At 39.0% G+C, this 21,767-nt stretch overlaps 1 protein-coding gene across 29 annotated transcripts in view; it reads right to left on the reverse strand.

Moving 5' to 3' along the window:
- The window catches only part of ACSL4 (acyl-CoA synthetase long chain family member 4), a 94,894-nt gene that overhangs the window by 18,625 nt on the left and 54,502 nt on the right, over positions 1-21,767 (reverse strand). For 27 of the 29 annotated variants that reach the window (XM_054676676.2, XM_009439491.4, XM_003317629.5 and 24 more), the window contains 9 exons: positions 21,502-21,640; positions 18,768-18,918; positions 18,491-18,614; positions 14,896-14,967; positions 9,440-9,579; positions 8,505-8,677; positions 5,781-5,855; positions 3,257-3,448; positions 1,577-1,691 (listed from right to left, as the gene is read on the reverse strand). In XM_054676676.2, coding sequence (XP_054532651.1) covers positions 1,577-1,691; positions 3,257-3,448; positions 5,781-5,855; positions 8,505-8,677; positions 9,440-9,579; positions 14,896-14,967; positions 18,491-18,614; positions 18,768-18,918; positions 21,502-21,640 — 1,181 coding nt within the window. The remainder of the gene's footprint in view (positions 1-1,576; positions 1,692-3,256; positions 3,449-5,780; positions 5,856-8,504; positions 8,678-9,439; positions 9,580-14,895; positions 14,968-18,490; positions 18,615-18,767; positions 18,919-21,501; positions 21,641-21,767) is intronic. The other 2 variants (XR_010154805.1, XR_010154804.1) reach the window with 1 other exon arrangement.

Consider the following 21,767-nt stretch of genomic DNA (forward strand, 5'->3'; position numbering starts at 1 on the left):
ATTACTTTTGCACCAATCTGATAAAACTATAAAACTGCTAGAAAAAAAAAACAGAAGAAACACTTTATGAGAATAGATTTGGCAATATTTCTTGGGCGTGACACCAAAAGCAAAGGCAACAAAAGCATAAAACAGATAACTGGGACTACATCAAAATTAAAAACTTGTGTGTATCAAAAGACTCAATCAGCAGAGTAAAAAGGCAATCTATGGAATAGAAAAAAAAATTTGCAAACCATATATCTGATAAGGGGTTAATAAACAGAATATATAATTTCCACAACTCAGTAACAAAAAACCAAATAGCTCAATTAAATAATGAACAAAGAGCTTGAATAGACATTTCTCCAGCGATAATATATGAATGGCCAACAATCATAGGAAAAGGTGCTCAGTGGCACTAATCATTAGGAAAATACAAATCAAAACTTAAACAAAATATCCCCTCACATCCATGAGGATGACTACTATATAAAACAAACAAGCGCTAGTGAAGAAGTGGAGGAACTAGAATGTTTGTGTACTGTTGTAGGAAATGTAAAAATGGTGCTGTTGCTATGGAAAAAAGTATTGCAGTTCCTTAAAAAATTAAAAATAGAACTGTCATATGATCCAGCAATTCTAAATCTAGGTATCTATCCACATAATTGAAAGCAGGAACTCAAAGAGATATTTGCATACCCATTTTCCTAGGAGCATTATTCACAACAACCAAGAGGGGGAAGCAACCAAAATGTGCACTGACAATGAATATATAAACAAAACACATTATATGGATACAATGGAATATTGTTAAGCCTTCAAAATGAAGGAAATTCTGACATATGCTACAACATGGATAATCCTTGAGGACATTATACTAAGGGAATTAAGCCAATCACAAAAAGGCAAAAACTGTATAATTCTACTTGTGTGAGATTTCTAGAGAAGTCAAATTCATAGAAACAGAAAGTAGAATGGTGGTTCCCAGGGGAAGGAGGGAGGAGGAATAGGAGTTGCTGTTTAATGGGTATAGAGTTTCCATTCTGCAAGAAAAAAAGGTCTGGAGATTGGCTGCACACCAATGTAAATATACACAACACTACTGAACTGTACATTTAGAAATGGTTAAGATGGTAAATCTTACGTTATATGCTTTTTACCACAATTACAATTTTTAAAAAAGAATAAAACCCATAAAAATAAGACATATCAACATATAAAGAAAATGGCTCAATCTCTTAGGCTTTTGATTTAGAAAAACTTGGGTTCAAAATTCATCTCAACATGTAGTAGTTGTGTTACATTTTTGGGAAAATTACTTATGCTAAGTCTCAGTTGTCATGGATGTTAAATAACTTGTCGCATAGCTAAGTATTTAGCAAGATGCAGGTGTCCAATAAATAGTTAACACGTCTGAGTTATCTAAAATGGTCTTTAAGCTGTTGAATTCACTAACTTACATAAATGTACAATTCCCCAGATCTGATGAAAATTCTAAGAGAAGACTATGTTACCCTTATGATAATATGTAATCACATTATTTTCTAAATATCTTTTGACTTATGAAACAAAAAATACAACTTTGGAAAGTTACCTTTTGGCAAAAGCACAGATGTTGTCAATAAGTGGACAATTCTTCAGTGCAGCTTCTACTTTCCCAAGAGATACATACTCTCCTGCTTGTAACTTCACTAGATCTTTCTTACGATCTGTTAAGTCATAAAGAATGTTAAGTCTGTTTAACTAAGGTGTATGCAATTCTGACTGTCTTCTTTGAATATCATTGCCTTAATCGTTATTTACAAAACTACTTCTTCTAAAATTATTATTAGGTTGGTGCAAAAGTAATTGTGGTTTTTGCCATTACTTTTAAAATGGCAAAAACTGCATATATATAATGTTGCCCATACACACCAGTTAAAAATAAAATGCCTACTTAAGTAAGTATTGGCTAAAAGTTACACCTTAAACCCAAAGCTTTAGCATCTTATTATAATCTTAAATATTATAATCAATTTAATAGAGGGAACTAGGACTTTGGAACATTCGATTTGAATGGTAACTCTGCCTGGTACTAGCTAAGTGATCCTCAGCATGTCAGTTAACCTTCTAATCCTCAAGTTTTATCAGGATAATGATGCCTACCTCATACAGACATATCCCACAATGTCTGGCATATAGAACACATTTAACACATGTTAATTCTCCTTTTCCACTTTTGACATTATCTTGTTAAAATGACAGTTCTCTAAGAAAGTGCTAGCACAGGATGGCACAGCTTGAATAATCATCACATGGCCTTGGAATGAGTATGAGTGCTGATTTGCCTACCCGTAGCCTGGGAACCCACTCTACAGAAATAACCTTTGATTCCAGTGCAATTAAGGAACAAGGGGGAAAAAAGCTTATTGTTTCTCAACTGAACCATGGTTCCTGGTTCAAATTTCTAGATGAAGAACCAATTTTCCCAGGAAATCTCTAACTATATTCAGGTCAGATATCGTGAGGTCCAGCGACGGATTGAAATCAGTCACTACATATAGGTGAGGAAACTCTATGTCTTAAAAAAGACCTGACTGGGATCTTGCTGAGGGGTTCTCATCAGCAAGTTTTAACTTTTGCCTCATCCAAGTGAATAGCACAAGGACCCATTTTGGAGTCATTTTTTGAACATAAAGGTCCACTTCAGTAGACTCAATGAGGACAATGTCAAAGTAACTGACATTCTCAGAACTGACTAGTGCTAAGGATTGATATTAATTTTCTAAGGTTCAGGCCTCGTTAGACACATATAAATAGCCAACAGTAAAAAAAAATATATGTGCCCATGCTGCCCCTTGGGTGGAGAGGTGAAGAGTGAGGAAGGCCTAGCATAGAGTATGTTATAGGAAATAGTTATATAAAATCACATATGGTTGACCAAGAAAGACGTCCTCTGAGCTCTTTTTGTTTTCTCATTACCTGTTTGCTATTTCCCTGCCCATTCTCTCTACACTCAATGCTGCTGTTGCTAGTGCTGCTAGTACTTACGCTAAGGTTCAGGCTCTGTTTAGAATATTTTACATATATCAACTCATTTAATCTTAACGACAGCCCTATGAGGTTGGTATTGTCCTTGTTTTGCTGATGGAGAAGCTCATACGTAAGTTAAATAACTTGTCCAAAGTTTGAACTAATGGAACCATCAACTTTATTAATGACTGATCAGTATTACCTTTCATATATACTGAAGTTATAAAAACTAAAGAAAACCATAAAAAGAAAACATTCTGACCTATAATCTGTAAACATCCATCGGGATGGAATTCTCCAATATCACCAGTGCAAAACCACCTTTGTCCATTTTCATCCACAGAATAATCTTCTGCTGTTTTCTCTTCATTTTTAAAATATCCCATGGAGATGTTCTGTCCACCAATTACGATTTCACCTCTGGGGTTTGGCTTGTCATTAATTGTATAACCGCCTGGAAATCATAAAAGTAAATTAGTTATTGTTCTACAACAAATTTCATTAATTCTTAAAGCTTATACGTATGTTAGTATTTTTCTGCTGATCAAATTTTATATCACTTTATGAGAGAACATTAGTTTATATTTACTAAAATTTACATGAGGATACTGGGTGACTGTGATTTTAAGAACACCAAGAAAGGCTCAATGATAATCACCACCAACAATCACCCATCTCAAACCTTCCCATACCATAACATTTCACACTTAGAACACCATTAGAGCTTAGCGTTCACAGAGTTCTGTTAAGATAAAATCACCCCCAGGAAGAGTAACACTTGAAGCTGTTATAAGTAAATTACTGACATACTGACATCAATGCATTTCAAATTTTTTCTAAGGAGGTTTTAACCAAAAAGAACGTGCAGTAAGTACCCAAAAATGGTAGCACCATAAAGTGAGAGGGAAAGGGGGGACTATAGGAAACAGGAAGAAAATTGTATTAATTTTGCCTGTGGCCAGTCATGACTTTAGAAGTTCAAACACTAAACTAATTGATAATAACTACTAATATATTTCATCACTACTCATTACCTCTGTACTACTGAAGGAAGCTTACTTTAAGGAAAATATACAAAAATCTAAATTTGCAAAATAAGATATAGACTAGATTTTGTGTCATAAAAGGATTAAAATCAGGGTTCCTTTCAGCTGTTAGCTGCTCTGATAAACTTAAAACTATTCAATATTTCAACATGATAAAACCCATTGTATGTTAAAAAAAAAAAACTGAGATCATTCATACAGTATAAAGCCAAAGAGTCTTCACAGCAAGGAAAACTCCAAATACATGTTCAACAAGGGACCTACTCCCCAAAACTGACATTAAGGCCCAGTACCAGGAAATCAGAAAATAAAAATTATAGTAAAACTTGGTAAGGAGATTTTTGCCTTTAAACATTTCTCTGATTCCACTGCCTAACGATTAAAAACTTACCTAATAAAATAATTCTGATGTTGACGTCCAAAACACATACACACAAACTATTTTCTTCAGATTTTCATGGTAAAATTGGAATGCCATTACCATGGAAAAAGGGAAGACTAAGTCCCAACGTGTAAAACTCTTGGGAATGCAACTGGCTTTTTAAAATGTGTTTTTAAAAAAGAAATAGTCATTTGCTCATAGAGCACTGACAATAACACACATAATAAAAAATGCTTTAGAAACTTAAAGTTTATGTTAGATAAAAATGTATTCATTTTCTCAGGGTTTGGACAACCTAAGGGTTGCATCCTACACGGTAACTTGTACTTTAAATTTTTAGTCCGTGTTCCATCCTAAGGTAAATATTCTCTTTTAAAATCTTAAGCATTTTAATTATTCTTCCTTTATCTGACATGGCTAGGCTGTTAATTATTTGTTTTATTTAACAATCTACTTTATTGTAGTTACTGTGTATATTTAGTATCTTTCATTAAGAAGACTGGTTGATATTTGCCTTCAGCTAATTTATAGAAAGGATGATCATCAATGTCTCTAGTTTTCTTCTAAGTGGCTTATCTCTGCAGGTACATATAAAAATTCAACTATACAAATAGCTGGACAGTTGAGTCTCAACTAAGAAAATCTTTTGGCCGGGCGCGGTGGCTCACGCCTGTAATCCCAGCACTTTGGGAGGCCGAGGCGGGCGGATCACGAGGTCAGGAGATCGAGACCATCCTGGCTAACACGGTGAAACCCCGTCTCTACTAAAAATACAAAAAATTAGCTGGGCGTGGTAGCGGGCGCCTGTAGTCCCAGCTACTCGGGAGGCTGAGGCAGGAGAATGGCGTGAACCCGTGAGGCGGAGCTTGCAGTGAGCTCAGATCGCGCCACTGCACTCCAGCCTGGGCGACAGAGCGAGACTCCGTCTCAAAAAAAAAAAAAAAAAAAAGAAAATCTTTTCTGGGATCAAGATCTAAGAAGTTGGTGTGTGTATGAGTGCAACCCATCATTCTATCCCCTAAAAATCTGGGGTTTCTCAGCCCAAACATTCTCACTAGTAAAGTCAAGTTTCAAGGATCCTCACCTTCTCCAAACCCAGAAAGCTCCAGTAAGAATTTTTTTTCTCTTTACCTTCAAGTATTATGAAGTTCAGAATCATTAATCCTAGATTCTAGAGATTTTATTTTCCTCTTGGGAACCTAAAGATACCACTGAGGAAAAAGAATGCATGGGGACAGGCAACAGCAAAACAGCAGAGAATTATTTGCTTCCCCAGACTTTAAAGAAATGAAAGTCATAAAGCTGACAGTAGTTTTCAGCATATCTTGAATCACTAGAGCTTTTCATAAAATTCTTACCTTCTTGCCAGTCTTTTAGCTTAATTTCACAGCAAATAAGAGGTGCTCCAACTCTGCCAGTAGTATAGTCAGTTACTGTGAGGGAAAAAGTAACAGAGATATTAGCATACCACATTCCAGATTTGTACCAATGCACTGGGAATATTAGAGTTAGAGCCAGAGTCAGAAAAATGATAAAAGAAGGAGTGCAAAGTGTGATCATTTTTCAGTATTTCAACTCCATTTCAATAGTGCAATGGATTCCATTGTTGTTACATCATTTTTGCTTTTCATGGTTATATTTTATGTAATTAAGTACAAAAATATCTGTTAAAGGAGGAGAGATGGCTCCACCGTTATCTACCTAAGCTTGTCATAAGATAGATTTTGATTGGAATTCCTGCTCTACCACTCACTCACTGGCTGTGTAACATGGACAAGTAACTTAGCCTCTCTAAGCCTCCATTTCCTCATCTATGAAATGGAGATAGTAACAAAAGCTACTTCATACAGGGATATGCTGTGAGGATTAAATGAGATGATACATGGACAATGCTTAACACTTCTTGGCACAAGCTAAGCCTTCAAAAGATGTTAGCTGCTGTTGTCAAACATCATCATGATGATGATATCCCTTTGCAATTTGTGATTATTGCTAGCAATAAACAAATATTTATGGACAGCCCATTATGTAAACAGCATTATATTAACTATTATGAAGAAAACACATGAGAGATAAGGAGACCCTGCACTCAATGACCTTACAAATGAACTGGGAAGAAATGCATGTGAAACAATTCAGAGAACATTTAAATACTAAACTTCATGGGCACTGAAGGTAAGCACAATAGTAGCTTAGAGACTTAAACAATGAATGTAAAATGAAGTAGTTAGGAAAGACATTATTGAAAAGTGGGCATTAAAAGATGGTTGTGATCAATTAGCAAAAAGGACATTCCAAGAGAAGGGAAAAGAAAATACAGAGAGGTGAGACCAAGAATGCCTTCATAAGAAACAGTAAGAAGACTGGCAGGTCTGGAGAGAAGAGCCAGGCATTGTGTATATGTGGCGAATAATGGAAAATGATGTTGGATAAGTACACTAGCATCAGATTAAAGATGTCAAAGCTAGGTAAAGAGGTGTTTAGATTTGATACATCAGGTATCAAGCAGTGGGTGAAGTGGATGTATCTAATAGAAGGATACAGGATAAATTAGAAGTGATGTAATGTAGGCAGACACAGCTGTTACAAGGCTGTTAGGTCAGGCCAGGCGCAGTGGCTCACGCCTGTAATCCTAATACTCTGGGAAGGTGAGGTGGGTGGATCACCTGAGGTCAGGAGTTCGAGACCAGCCTGGCCAACATGGTAAAACCCCGCTTCTACTAAAAATACAAAAATTAGTCAGGTGTGGTGGCGCATGCCTGTAGTCCCAGCTACTCAGGAGGCTAAGGGAAGAGAATTGCTTGAACCCGGGAGGCGGAGGTTGCAGTGAGCTGAGATTGTGCCACTGCACTCCAGCCTGGGCAACAGAGCAAGACTCTGTCTCAAAAATAAAAAGGCTATTAGGTCGGAGCAGAATGGAGCAATAAAAAGTTGGACGACAGAGGTGGTATGGAGGGAAAGGAGAAACCTAATGAAGGAATGATCTGATGACATTTAAAGATATTTTAAAATAAACAGATGACTTCAAAGCTGATACCTGGAATGACTTTAAGGATGGTATTACCATTGACACAAACAAATAATTTGTCAATAGAGAGACAGTTTAGAATAATGGCATTGATTTTGGACACAATGAGTTTAAAGCGAAAATAAGATTATCCAAAAAAACAATTCCTATACCCCAGTGTTTCTCAACCTAAAGTGATTTTGCCCCCCAGGGGATATCTGGCAATGTTTGGGGATATGTTTCATTGTCACAGCTGGGGTGAGCCCATAAACATCTGCTGTGGCAACTAAATATCCTGCAATGCATACAACAGCCCTCAACAACAAAGAATTATCAGATTCAAAATTTGAACAGTGTCAGGGTTGGGAAACCTCGCTTCAGGCTGTTGAAAATAACAAAAAGGAAAGCAAAGAAGAAGTTAGGACAGGAACACAGATTTAAGAGGGAGCATAAAAGTGATACTTCATTTTTAATAGTACAGTTCTCCAAAGAAGTGATCATTTAGAGAAAGAAGACTAAAGGACCAGACCAGAGTGACAGGATTTTGAGGACTGACTGTGTGGCATAAATATTTATAAGGCGACCGGGCGTGGTGGCTCACTGCCTGTAATCCCGGCACTTTGGGAGGCCGAGGCGGGCAGATCACCTGAGGTCAGGAGTTCGAGACCAGCCTGGTCAACATGGTGAAACCCCGTCTAAAAATACAAAAATTAGCCGGGCGTGGTGGCACACGCCTATAATCCCAGCTACTTGGGAGGCTGAGGCAGGAGAATTGTTTGAACCCAGGAGGTGGAGGTTGCAGTGAGCTGAGATTATGCTATTGCACTCCAGCCTGGGCAACAAGAGTGAAACTCCATCTCAAAAAAAAAAAAAAAAAAAAATTATAAGGCTTAAAATTAAAGGGTCCACATGATACTTATAATTAAGAATTCATAAACCAAAACTACACTGATTTGCAATGAATCTGATATTAGTTAAGAGGTATTTTAAAGTTACCATGGTTTCCAAAGGTAATGCAAATATATTTTATTAGTAGCAGCTGATACAGAATATTTACCACATTAATAATGCTTACCTTCAGTAACTGTCCCAGCACCACATGATTCTGTCAGTCCATAACCCTGGCCAATTGGGCAGCAGAAGCAGACATTCATGAATCGGTGTGTCTGAGGAGATAGCGGGGCCCCTCCAGACAGCATCATGCGGACATTCCCTCCCAGCAGGGCCTTGACCTTTTTAAACAGTAACCTTAATAAAGGGAGGATAAATGATTTTAATGTACGCATACATTATTCTTGGCAACACACTAATTTATAAGCTCTGGGAAAGATTCCTCAACTGGTTGAACATCTCAATGTCAGAATCACGGTGAGAATGAGAGGTTAACAAGGCAACAACTAGTAACGCCTTGTAAAAATGCCAGAAAAAACTCTTTAAAAATGAAGAAAGATAATGTGTAGCATCGGGAAACTATGCTGACACAAGTAAATGAAAGAAAACAGATGTCAGAGGAAAAAAATTTTTAATTATCTTTGGAACATTTAATCACCTATCTTATCTCACTTCCAATAAAAAATGCTTCCCCATCCCCACTCCTCAGCATCACATTTAAAGTAACACTTATATTCAAATACTTACTACACTATTTTATGAATACAATAAATCAGAAACCTTCATGCAATGAAGATCACTTTTTTTAGTTAGAAATGACATTTTTTAAGCTCAAGTGTCTTGATTCAAAAGTCTATTTTAGTTTTTCTTCATGAGACTAAATTTTATAAATAAATCTTAAATATACACTCAATTATTAAAATTTGTTAAATTGCCAAGATCAGAGTCCTCTGCTTGCTGTATAAACAATAAGACTTAGCAGAAAAGAGAATTTCAACCTTATGATCATGGTGGTGATATTCAAATGAATTAACTTGCCATTTATTTATTCATCTTCTGGATTTAAAACCATAAAAAAATTTAAAGGCTCAAACCACAGAGCCTATGAAATGTACTTACAGATTGCAAAGAGGTGCATCATATCCCTTTTTGATCTGTTCCAATTTGTAATCATACCCTATCTTGAACAGAGTTTTCTGAATATAATTCATCTCTTGGACTTTGCTCATAACATTCTTATAAATTCTATCCATGATTTCCTGAAAGTTAAACAAAATATTCAATAATCTGAAAAGAATGGAGACAGTCTTTAGTTGAAGATACCTTACTTGCAATATCTTGGGTAAAAGTCTTTAGCATAATGGACATATTTGTTTCTTTAATTATGTAATTAATTTCACTGACTACTTGTTCACTACTTCAAAAAGACTAAGGACAGATATAGGGGTTTCTTCAGTTCTATACATTAAGTTAATCTAAATTTTTTTTTTTTTTTGAGACGGAGTCTCACTCTGTTGCCCAGGCTGGAGTGCAGTGGCGGGATCTCGGCTCACTGCAAGCTCCACCTCCTGGGTTCATCCCATTCTCCTGCCTCAGCCTCCCCAGTAGCTGGGACTACAGGCGCCTGCCACCACACCCGGCTAATTTTTTGTATTTTTAGTAGAGACAAGGTTTCCATGTGTTAGCCAGGCTGGTCTCGATCTCCTGACTTCGTGATCCGCCACCTCGGCCTCCCAAAGTGCTGGGATTACAGGCGTGAGCCACCGTGCCCAGCCAAGTTAATCTAAATTTTTAAGAAATGTTAGCTCGAGTTTAGAGAATTCACTCAGCTGTCACAGAAAAAAAAAAAATTAATCTCTGTTACAATATATTCACTTATTCTCAAACAGTACCAAAATACCTGACTATGTTGAATCTATTCATGATGCTTTTCTCTTTTTTTACTACAACTTTGTGACCTTCTTACAGCATGGCAGAAAGCATTAGTTTCTTAAAATCCTAAGTATCTATAGTTTAAGCATTTCTATTACATTTTAACAGAAGCAAAGAACACAATTCTTGCTCACACAAACTTGGAAAACTGGAGGTAGGACCAGGTTTAAGATATACCAACTCGAAGGTTAATACAAAACAAACAAACAAAAAATAAACAGCAAACAGCCCAGACTACCACTAAATGATGTTTTCTTGAAATTATTTACCACAAATTAAGAATTATTACATAAAGCACATCTGTTTATAAATACGTGTTTCCAAATACTTAAAATATCAATTATCAGTACAAATTAAGGTATGCTATAATGAATAACTTAATGGGCAGTTCTTTCAATATTAGAATAGAGCCACTCACAAATGAAGACAGCAGAACCACCCCTTAAAAAGGTTACCACAGGCTGGGCATGGTGGCTCACGCCTGTAATTCCAGCACTTTGGGAGGCTGAGGCGGGTGGATTGCAAGGTCAGGAGTTCGAGATCAGCCTGGCCAAGATGGTGAAACCCCGTCTCTACTAAAAATACAAAAATTAGCCGGGCGTGGTGGCAGGCGCCTATAATCCCAGCTACTAGGGAGGCTGAGGCAGGAGAATCGCTTGAACCCGGGAGATGGAGGTTGCAGTGAGCCGACATCACACCACTGCACTCTAGCCTGGGTGACAGAGCAAGACTCCGTCTCAAAAAAAAAAAAAAAGCTCTCCCTCTCCCTCTCCCTCCTCTCCCTCCTCTCCCTCCTCTCCCTCTCCCTCTCCCTTCCCCTTTGCACGGTCTCCCTCTGATGCCGAGCCGAGGCTGGACTGTACTGCCGCCATCTCAACTCACTGCAACCTCCCTGCCTGATTCTCCTGCCTCAGCCTGCCGAGTGCCTGGGATTGCAGGTGCGCACCGCCACGCCTGACTGGTTTTCGTATTTTTTGGTGGAGACGGGGTTTCGCCATGCTGGCCAGGCTGGTCTCCAGCTCCTGACCGCGAGTGATCTGCCAGCCTCGGCCTCCCGAGGTGCCAGGATTGCAGATGGAGTCTCGCTCACTCAGTGCTCAGTGTTGCCCAGGCTGGAGTGCAGTGGCGCGATCTCGGCTCGCTACAACCTCCACCTCCCAGCCGCCTGCCTTGGCCCCCCAAAGTGCCGAGATTGCAGCCTCTGCTCGGCCGCCACCCCGTCTAGGAAGTGAGGAGTGTCTCTGCCTGGCTGCCCATCATCTGGGATGTGAGGAGCCCCTCTGCCTGGCCGCCCAGTCTGGGAAGTGAGGAGCGCCTCTTCCCGGCCGTCATCCCGTCTAGGAAGTGAGGAGCGTCTCTGCCCAGCCGCCCATCCTCTGGGATGTGGGGAGCGCCTCTGCCCCGCCGCCCCGTCTGAGATGTGAAGAGCGCCTCTGCCCGGCCGTGACCCCGTCTGGGAACTGAGGAGTGTCTCTGCCCTGCCGCTGCCCTGTCTCGGAGATGAGGAGCGTCTCTGACCGGCCTCCCCGTCTGAGAAGTGAGGAGCCCCTCCGCCTGGCCAGCCGCCCCACCCGGGAGGTGGGGGGCAGCCCCCACCCAGCCAGCCGCCCCGCCCGGGAGGTGGGGGGCAGCCCCCGCCTGGCCAGCCGCCCCATCCGGGAGGTGGGGGGCAGCCCCCGCCCGGCCAGCTGCCCCGTCTGGGAGGTGGGGGGCAGCCCCCGTCCGGCCACCGCCCCATCCAGGAGGTGGGAGGGGGGGCACCTCTGCCCGGCCGCCCCGTCTGGGAGGTGAGGAGCCCCTCTGCCCGGCCGCCACCCCATCTGGGAGGTGTACCCAATAGCTCATTGAGAACAGGCCATGATGACGATGGCGGTTTTGTCAAATAGAAAAGGGGGAAATGTGGGGAAAAGAAAGAGAGATCAGATTGTTTCTGTGTCTTTGTAGAGAGAAGTAGACATAGGAGACTCCATTTTGTTCTGTACTAAGAAAAATTCTGCCTTGGGATGCTGTTAATCTATAACCTTACCCCCAACCCCGTGCTCTCTGAAACATGTGCTGTGTCCACTAAGGGTTAAATGGATTAAGGGTGGTGCAAGATGTGCTTTGTTAAACAGATGCTTGAAGGCAGCATGCTCCTTAAGAGTCATCACCACTCCCTAATCTCAAGTACCCAGGGACACAAACACTGCGGAAGGCGGCAGGGCCCTCTGCCTAGGAAAACCACAGACCTTTGTTCACATGTTTATCTGCTGACCTTCCCTCCACTATTGTCCTATGACCCTGCCAAATCCCCCTCTCCGAGAAACACCCAAGAATGATCAATAAATACTAAAAAAAAAAAAAAAGGTTACCATAGCACTCAAACATGGTACAATATTGTTTTCTCCATTTCCACAAAAGGAATCACTATTATATAACTGAAATATTTCTCTACATCTGTGACAGAATCCCCAATCATTCCCTAGCAGGACTTGAACATCCTATATCCATCTTTCTTAAAAAGCATATGAGATCTTAAAAAAAAAACGGGGGTGGGGAGGGGAGAGGGGGCAGGGGCTTGGGAATGAGACAGATGTGTGAGAACCATGTCTACTGCTCCTTCCAGCACTGGATACTAATCATAGACATCAGCAAGGCCTTGATGAGTAAGGAACATAATACAGTTGTAACACGTTGGCAGAGTTTATTGTTAGCACATTAAGTCACCCTTTATCTCAACCTAACATTACATGATGTTCAATGGAGCCACAGCTGATAAGTAGTGACTTATTCTGAATTTTCATTGTGAATGTTATAGTATTCAATCAATCTTTCATTCTGACCCAGGAAAGAAACAAACTCAAAAAACAGACTCCACCAAAAATAATTCTCAATAAAAAGAGTTTTTTTTTTTTAAATGGCCTATTTCTGGAGAAACAGGAGGGGCTAAAAAGGAAACCCAATAATATTTGATGAGGTGCCAATGGACTAGCAACATAGGAGAACATTACTATCTCAAGGCCGCAAGACATAAGACAAGTGTCGTTGGAACCTGGATGAGGACTCTAGCCATGGGAAAGACCTGGTTACAACCAACGGGAAGGAGACTATCCAACAGGGTCTCCTGACAACTGCTAAAATTTGCAGCCCAGCAGGAAAGGAGCAAAGGTAATAAGTGTGCAGACTCTCTCTCTTTCTGCCCTCTGATCTCTCATGAGGCCCTCCAATTGGCCGATCCCAACCAGAAGTCATAAGGCAAGGACGCACTGGTAATTCGTGCACAGAACATAGCCCCTCAAGACACAAAGTAAAGCAGGGAAGAATGGACAATGGGCAATTAGAGGATAAGCAGCCTATGTGCTAACTGTGCTTATCCTTCAGGCCTAAAATCGGAGATTACTTCTTTAACACCTCAGCCCTTACCTCTTCCTATGTTATCTGATAAGGTTTGCTAGGGAATTCTGAATGTGAAACAGTCCTAAATAGACAGCCATAGTGGTTAAGAAGACTGATAGACTGATACTCCACCAGTATCAGATTGGTAGAGTTCAAACTTTGATTCCATCACCTATGAGCTGTGTGGCTTTGGGGCAACTTTCCTTCTTTATAAGATAGAGTAACAGGGCCCACCTTGCAGTCTTAGAATTAAGTGAGATAATTTATCTAAGGCATTTTGCACAGTGCCTACCTAGCACATAGGAAGCACTGCATTAGCTATTATTAGCAACTTTTTTATGGTTTTAGTCAGATGCCTCTTCTTTCTGTTTGAAAACTTTATGAATTACACAGAACCTCTAAATAAAAAGGCAAAGTCTTCTCTGACCTATTCTACTTCTTTGTTATTTGGTAATTTTGCAATTAGAAGCTAAAAGGACCATAAAGTATCTTCCATCTGTAATTCTCAGAACAACTTGGACTGAACACTTTCTTATCTAATCTCAGAGTTTCCATACACAAAAGTAATTCTGTGAAAGATATTGGGGTAAGATTTCAAGTCTGATCATAATATAAGCAGTAGTGATACATAGTCTTTCTGAGGTTTCTGAAGCATAAAAAAAGCTAGAACATATTTGATTACACAAATCTGAAACATGGTGTTAAATGTTTCAAAATTCATCATTACAAGGCTATAAAATGTAACATTTTTTTTTTAAGGCAGTATTTCACATGAAGATTCCGAATATATAGAATTAAACTTTTTTCCTTTGGGAGCTCTCTCCAATTTTCAGTTTACTTAATCACCACAAGAGAGTTGGGAGGGCTTAGATCCTTGACCTTGTATACGATTCTTCAGCTCCCTAGGATGGCCTAAAGTTTCCTCACTTTTTTAATTAAGAGATTAAACAAGATGATCTTTAGAATATATTCTACCTTAAAATGGTCTGACCAATTCTCACAGTAGGTAACCTGAACTAGGTCATTTTCATCACCTAATTTTCATGTATCAGCAAACTCAAACAGGCGTGCATTTCAAAATCTTGCCATTTTGTCTTCCCTAGTATGGTACCTAAGATTTTAATGAACACATTTGCTGTGATTTCAACAAGGTAAAATTATTTTAAAATGTAGACATATCTAAGAGTATTACTTTTTAAAAGGTCCAAGTACGATCAATAAATTATATAAACGATCCTCTTATGTTCATATTCATATTCTGTACTCACCGGAACAGCAGCCATAAGTGTGGGCTTCAGTACAGTACAGTCTCCTTTGCTTCCTTTTTTAATTTTGCTGGACTATATTAAAGAAAAAATAAATATGATCAGGAAAACCAACCTTAAAACATGTTGTAATTCAAGTATTAATAACAAATACAGAAGTTACACTTGGAATTTGAGCTTTTATTGCTCTGTGATTATCTGTTAACAACTATCATAACCTACAAGTCTCAAATGTAAGTATTTTAGTGCTACAGATAACTGCTTCTAGCATATTTCACCTTCCTTAAAGGAGAAACCTTGATCCAGGATAACAAGAGAATGATATTGTGATGAATCAAACATTCTTATTAATAACATACTATCAAATATAGCACAGACTATTACTACATTTTCAAAAAAACTTGATTAAGACAGATATAACACTAAAACAAAATTGAAGTTGATTTTAACTTTCTTTGATTAACAATAGGCAAAGCCACATCTTGAAGACACCACTATGAACATCAATTAACATCATACTGAAACTCTAATTTGGTAATATTCTAGTTGGTAAGATACAGAGAACACTGCCAGGGACAAAGTAGAGATACACATAAATGTGCATAAATGGCCATATAGAGGATGGTTCTCCCGATAGAACTAAGTTGCCTTTCTCCTACTTTTCTTTAATATGGATAAAGGAGATAAAATAACTCATTTTACGTATGTGCAAGGATGTGCACATTTGCAAGTGGAAACCTACACAGAAACCATGTACACCACACACAGGAGGGCTGCTCTGCAGAGACAAAATGGGCTCTCATGTCCTTCAGGTCGGAGTTGCCCTCTGCATGCTATTGACCAGTTCTTGCTACAGAGAGCAGTTCCAGGATAGCAGAAGCCACAAGAAGCCCTTCTTTGGTTTTTTTACTCTTAGTAATTTTATCACTTATTTTGTCTTCTTGTGATCATAGTAATCCTGGTTATGACAATATTGCTATCATCAGTTGGCTCCAAATGTGGTGCTTCTAGTCTCCTGCATCCTTCTGATTTCCTATGTGAAGCAAGTTCCTGTGTTTTAGATTCCTAGTAAGATTGAGAGTCTTTACAGTAAAGTTCATTTAAAAAGTAGGTGTGAATTTTACTGAACAGGCTTCTAATGTACTAGCTTAGCCTAAGAGACAGCAAGAATTAAGTCAGACCAGCAACAGACTCCAACTGTCCCTCCTTTCCCACACTGAGGCTATTTTTCTCAGAAAGGCAGTGAAAAATCAAAGAGCGGCTAGTCCTGGCTTCCAAATTCACAAAGGGAAAAAAAAATTATACTCAAAGTTTACTGAAATGTTTTCTACATTTTGATAATGTCTCTGAGCATAAGAAAAACCCATGACAACAAAACATAATGATCAGAGATTTTACTAAATTTGTTTTAGAGTTTAAGCCTTAGTCTTATTGATAGGTCTACTTTGATTTCACCAGGTCAAGTTCTGCTATCAATCGGATAGTGTATTTATTCATACCATTACTATTCTAGCAGATTTTAAGTGTGAATTTATAGCTGAGTGGTATAGTCAAACACAGCAGCACCTTGTCATACAAAGATTGTGTTTCTTAAAGTACAAAGCTAGGAGTTGTTTGGAACAGAATGCTTTCTTACAGAAAAAGCCACTTTAAAAGAAGGCTGGATTCTTCCTTCAAAGAGAATCCAATGTGGTAATGACCAGGAGGGGACACAAGGGACATTGACGGGTGCTGAAAATGTTCTTTGTTTTCCTAATCTAGACGGTGATGATCACAGAGGTCTATATGTGTATATGCTTATTAAATCTCATCAAGCAGTACACTTAATATTTGTGCACTTTAAGTCATATATCAAAAAAAAAAAAACACAAAGGTGATTGGAATCTCAAGTCCAAAAAAAACTATTTAACTTTTTTTTGTTTTAATAGTATACAACCTATCTAGCCTCTCCCTAAAATGGTATTTCTACAAATAAAGTATTACAATTTCTAACTGTGAACACTGAGGACGTATCTTACCAACTACACACTCCATGGAGACTCTCAAACAAAAGGCAGCATTGCCTGGTGGGGGGCGATCTGAAAAACAACAGCTGGGCCCCCAGTGTTGGAGGAGCAGAGCCACGTATAGACAAGTCATTCCTACCTATACTTGCTTTATCTTTCAGCATCCAGAACCCCACAGCTTCTTTAGTGGCTCTTTTTTTTTTTTTTTTCCCTAAGCCTGGTTGAAGCTTTTCTACAGCAACTATTCCAAAGAAGACATAAAACAGAACTGTGGACAATAGTATTAGGTGTGTAATTTCAAATGGGTATAACATATATGAGTTAGCCCCACCCATTGTTGGGATTTCTGCTATGAACTACAGAGAGAAGGAAGAATCCTAACTTAGTATGGTGAGCTGAGACTACCTTTGGAGATGCCTCAGCCCCTACCAATAGAACTTTCTGTGATGATAAAAATATTCTTTATCTTTGCTGCCTAATATGGTAGCCATTGGTCACACGTAGCTATTGAGAGCTTGAAATGTGGCTAAAGCAAATAAAAAAAATTTTTTCAATTTTACTTAATTTTTTTTTTTTTTTTTTGAGACAGAGTCTCGCTCTGTCGCCCAGGCTGGAGTGCAGTGGCGTGATCTTGGCTCACTGCAAGCTCCACCTCCCAGGTTCACGCCATTCTCCTGCCTCAGCCTCCCGAGTAGCTGGGACTACAGGCGCCCGCCACCTCACCCAGCTAATTCTTTTGTATTTTTTTAGTAGAGACAGGGTTTCACCATGTTAGCCAGGATGGCCTCAATCTCCTGACCTTGTGATCCACCTGCCTCGGCCTCCCAAAGTGCTGGGATTATAGGCATGAGCCACCGCGCCCGGCCCTTAATTTTTATTTAAATATTTGCCTAGTGGCTACTGTATCAGACGGTACTGCTCTAGAAAAATCTCGGGAAAACTGGGCCAAGACCCTAACATATCTCCTCCCAGAAACCCACCAATGCTCATGGGTAGTGTGTCAAAAAGGCTCATTGTATTTATATTCTCTATCGTAGTTCTCAAGAGTAAAAATCTAGTAGAAAAAGATAAAAGTAATTATTCATTTTTAAATAATTTTAAGGTTGGGCACAGTGGCTCACACCTGTAATCCCAGCACTTTGGGAGGCTGAGGCGGACAGATCACTGGAGGTCAGGAGTTCGAGACTAGCCTGGCCAACATGGCGAAACCCCATCTCTACTAAAAATACAAAAAAAATAGCAGGGCATGGTGGCGGGCACCTGCAATCCCAGCTACTCCAGAGGCTGAGGCAGGAGAATCGCTTGAACCCGAGAGGCAAAGGTTACAGTGAGCCAAGATCATATCATTGCACTCCAGTCTGGGTGACAGAGCAAAAGAAAAGAAAAAAGAAATAATTTTAAAATATATAGCTAAAGCAATGCTAACAAATCTACAGGGTAATCTCCTATAGCTACATATTGTTCATGGAAGCTATTTTGAGGTCAAGGAGAAAGCTTTAGCTGAATTAAAATATCTCGAGTCCTAGTAATATGTTCTCAGCCAAACTATGCAGGATCATATGATCATGCCAATATACTGAAAAGTTTGTCACCTGGTCAGAGAGTGTAAGCGGAGAAGAATATCCAATCCTGCAGCCATAGGTAAAGCAAGATATCTCTGCTGTCAGTTCTAGCACATGAGCCAAAGGCAAGTAGCCAATATATGTGTCCTTTGGTCTAAAACAAAATAAGAGAAATATTTTAACCATTCTTGAAAAGGCATTTGAAGTTAGAAATACCAAGAACTTTATCATTTTAATATAGATTGAGTTTAGAGGATGCTGAACATGAACTCTGATTTCTAAGAAGAAAGTTAAAGAATTATCTTACCCCAGTCCAGGTATTCTTTCACACTGGCCTGTCATTCCAGCTATCAAATTGCTATGATGCATCATCACTCCCTTAGGTCGGCCAGTAGAACCACTAGTATACATAACAATGGCCATGTCTGAAGGCGTTGGTCTACTTGGAGGAATGCCCACTAAATGAATGAATGAAAAACATCACATTTACTTCAGTTCAAAAGTTAAATTACTAAAGAATAATAGGATATTTAGATTTTGCATAACGATAAACTATCAATAGACAGTATTTGCTTTAAATCATCAAAACGAGCTGGGTGAGGTGGCTCATGCCTGTAATCCTAGTACTTTGAGAGGCCAAGGTTGGGAGGATCACTTGAGCCCTGGATTTCGAGACCAGCCTGGCCAACATGGCAAGACTCTGTCTCTACAAAAACTAAAAAAGTTAGCCGGATGCAGTGGCATGCACCTGCAGTCCTTGCTACTCAAGAAGATAAGGCAGGAGGACTGGGTGAGCCTAGCAGGTTGAGGCTATGGTGAGCTATGGTCATACCATTGTGCTCCAGCCTGGGCTAGAAAACAAAAATGTTTATCAAATTCTGGTTACAGTGAGCATTTTGGACTCAATTTGGCCCATTTTCTGGATGTTTAACCTAATCTCTGTCTGTGCATTGCCTCTCCACAGTGTTGTATACAGAGCAATGTTGTGGAAAGATTTCTGGGACTTTGGAGTATCAGGAGGACAGAGTATTGCGTATAAACTTCTTAGGCCTCAGTTTCTCATCTCTAAAATAAGACAGCTGGACAGATTGTGGTTACTAACCACTAGTGGGTATCAGAATCACGTGCAGAACTTAAGTAAAATACTATTTCTGAACCCCCCTTCTGAAAATTCAGATTCAGTATGTCTGGGATAGAACAAAGCTCCACAAGTGATTCTCATATATGCCCCTGATTGAAAACCACTGGATCTGATCTTTAAGGTGACTTCAATGCTAAAATTCGAAGGTGATAAGTTTTAAACAGCACCCTGGAGCTTCCACTTTCAAGACAGTGTATAGTGCTAGCCTAGTAACCACTTTTCCTTCCAAGAATATACCAAAATGGCTAAGAAGCCACAGATATATCATCAGAATGAAATACAAGTTTAACAGGATTATCACATTTAAAAATCTTTACACAAATTATTTACATTTTTATACACCAGTTAAAATAACATTTTTTTAAAACAGTGAGCTATACCACTGAAACAAAGACAGTTACACTTAAACTGGCTAATTTTAATGCTTTTTAAAGATATAGTCATAGTTTATAAACCAAGCAAATAAGGACTGCATATTTCCTCTGATGATTAACCAAAGCAACAGCAGTAGCTAAATTCTTCTTAATCTAAGCACATGTGATACTTTGCTTCTGCCCACTTTTAAGTAAATATGCAAAAAAGTGGCATCATAATAACTGTCTGTACCACAAAAACATATCTATCCTATCTATTGCAGACATGAGTAGAACTAAGCAGGATATGTGGCCTATTACATTATTGCTCACACAAAATTATGAAGACTGCTGACCCCTTAGCTTGCTGCCAACACCCTTTGTGGTCAATCAGCAGAACTGTAACTGATCCCTACCAATCAGGACTTCTCAGTCAAGTTTATCCCAATCTTACAGGGTCAACCTAGTGTAGAAAAACAATTCTCTATGGGTCTCATGTTCTGCACATCTTGCAAGCAGAGACATTGACTTTGTTCCAGACTATCTTTACAAGGATATTTCCACAGAGATAGTGTCTCTCCCCAGAGCAAACAGCAGGCATGCTTACTGTCCAGTACAATAAGATAATAAGATATTCAGGCTCTTTAAGCTCAGAGTTCCTCTCTTATGACACAAATGCTGATACGATACTCTGGCTACTGCTATTGTTGTGAGTAAAAAACTGTCCCTCATCTCAGACCCAAAAGTCTATGGCACCAGGAAGTTTTGCAGGCTCATCTGTTTGCCGGCAAGCAAGGTAAAATCTGACTCTCTGCCATTCTGGACACATGGCAGATGTGTATAATAACACCTGTTATTATAAACGCATGCTCATTCTCTAATGGTAAAATGTTCAGAAGCTGAGTAGAGGTTCGACCAACATTTTCTCCTGCAAAAATGAATCCTTTTCTCATTATAGTATGGTATTTTGACCATCGCATTAAACATGATAAGAAAACTCTTCAAATGGAGTATTAATTTCCTCAACTCTCTGCCCTGATGGCCAACTGACATTTTGCTACAAGGTACACTTACTTGTTTCAAATGAAATACCAACTACCACCTCAGTGGTAAAATAAATCCAAGCATTAATCTTGGTAAACAGCTTTGCATCCTCTGAAACATCCTTAAGATAACTAGCATTAAGCATTTATTTCAGAAAGTTTACTGAATGGAAGGCCTGAAATATTTTTCTTTTATGAGGCCCAAATTGGAAGGTTATAGTGGGTTATTTAAAAAATGAAGAAACATTTGGCAGCAACTGCCATAAAGTCTGAACCACAGATTACATCTCAACCATTTAGTGAAATTTACTAACTTATTTTTTTTGAGGAGAAATGGAGGGAAAATCTTAATCATATATGGTCTTGATGGTTTTTAAAGATTTTTGAACTTTTTTTTTCAGTCAAAGAACTTTTGTGGATTTACTCATGTCATTTGTTTCCCTAACCTACAAAAATAACAAACTTGGAATAGGTAAATAAAATTGTTTTTACTGCTTTACTTACAGTTTTCTGGGTTAGATCCCAACTCTTCTACTGATTGCATGCTGTGAATCTCAAATCCTTCAGGGTACTCTGCTTTATTGATAGCCTTATTGTCCACATAAATGATATGTTTAACACAATTGATATCTAACAATGCAGTCTGTTGAGCAGAAAGAAAAAAAACAGCTATTAAACTTGAGCCTGCAACAAAAATTCACTTACTGAATGAATATTTTTCTGTCCTGCCAGACAACGCAACCATGAATTAAAAGGAAATTTCATATTTA

This window comes from Pan troglodytes, chromosome X (genome assembly GCF_028858775.2).
Source record: "Pan troglodytes isolate AG18354 chromosome X, NHGRI_mPanTro3-v2.0_pri, whole genome shotgun sequence".
In the NCBI taxonomy this organism is placed as follows: domain Eukaryota; kingdom Metazoa; phylum Chordata; class Mammalia; order Primates; family Hominidae; genus Pan; species Pan troglodytes.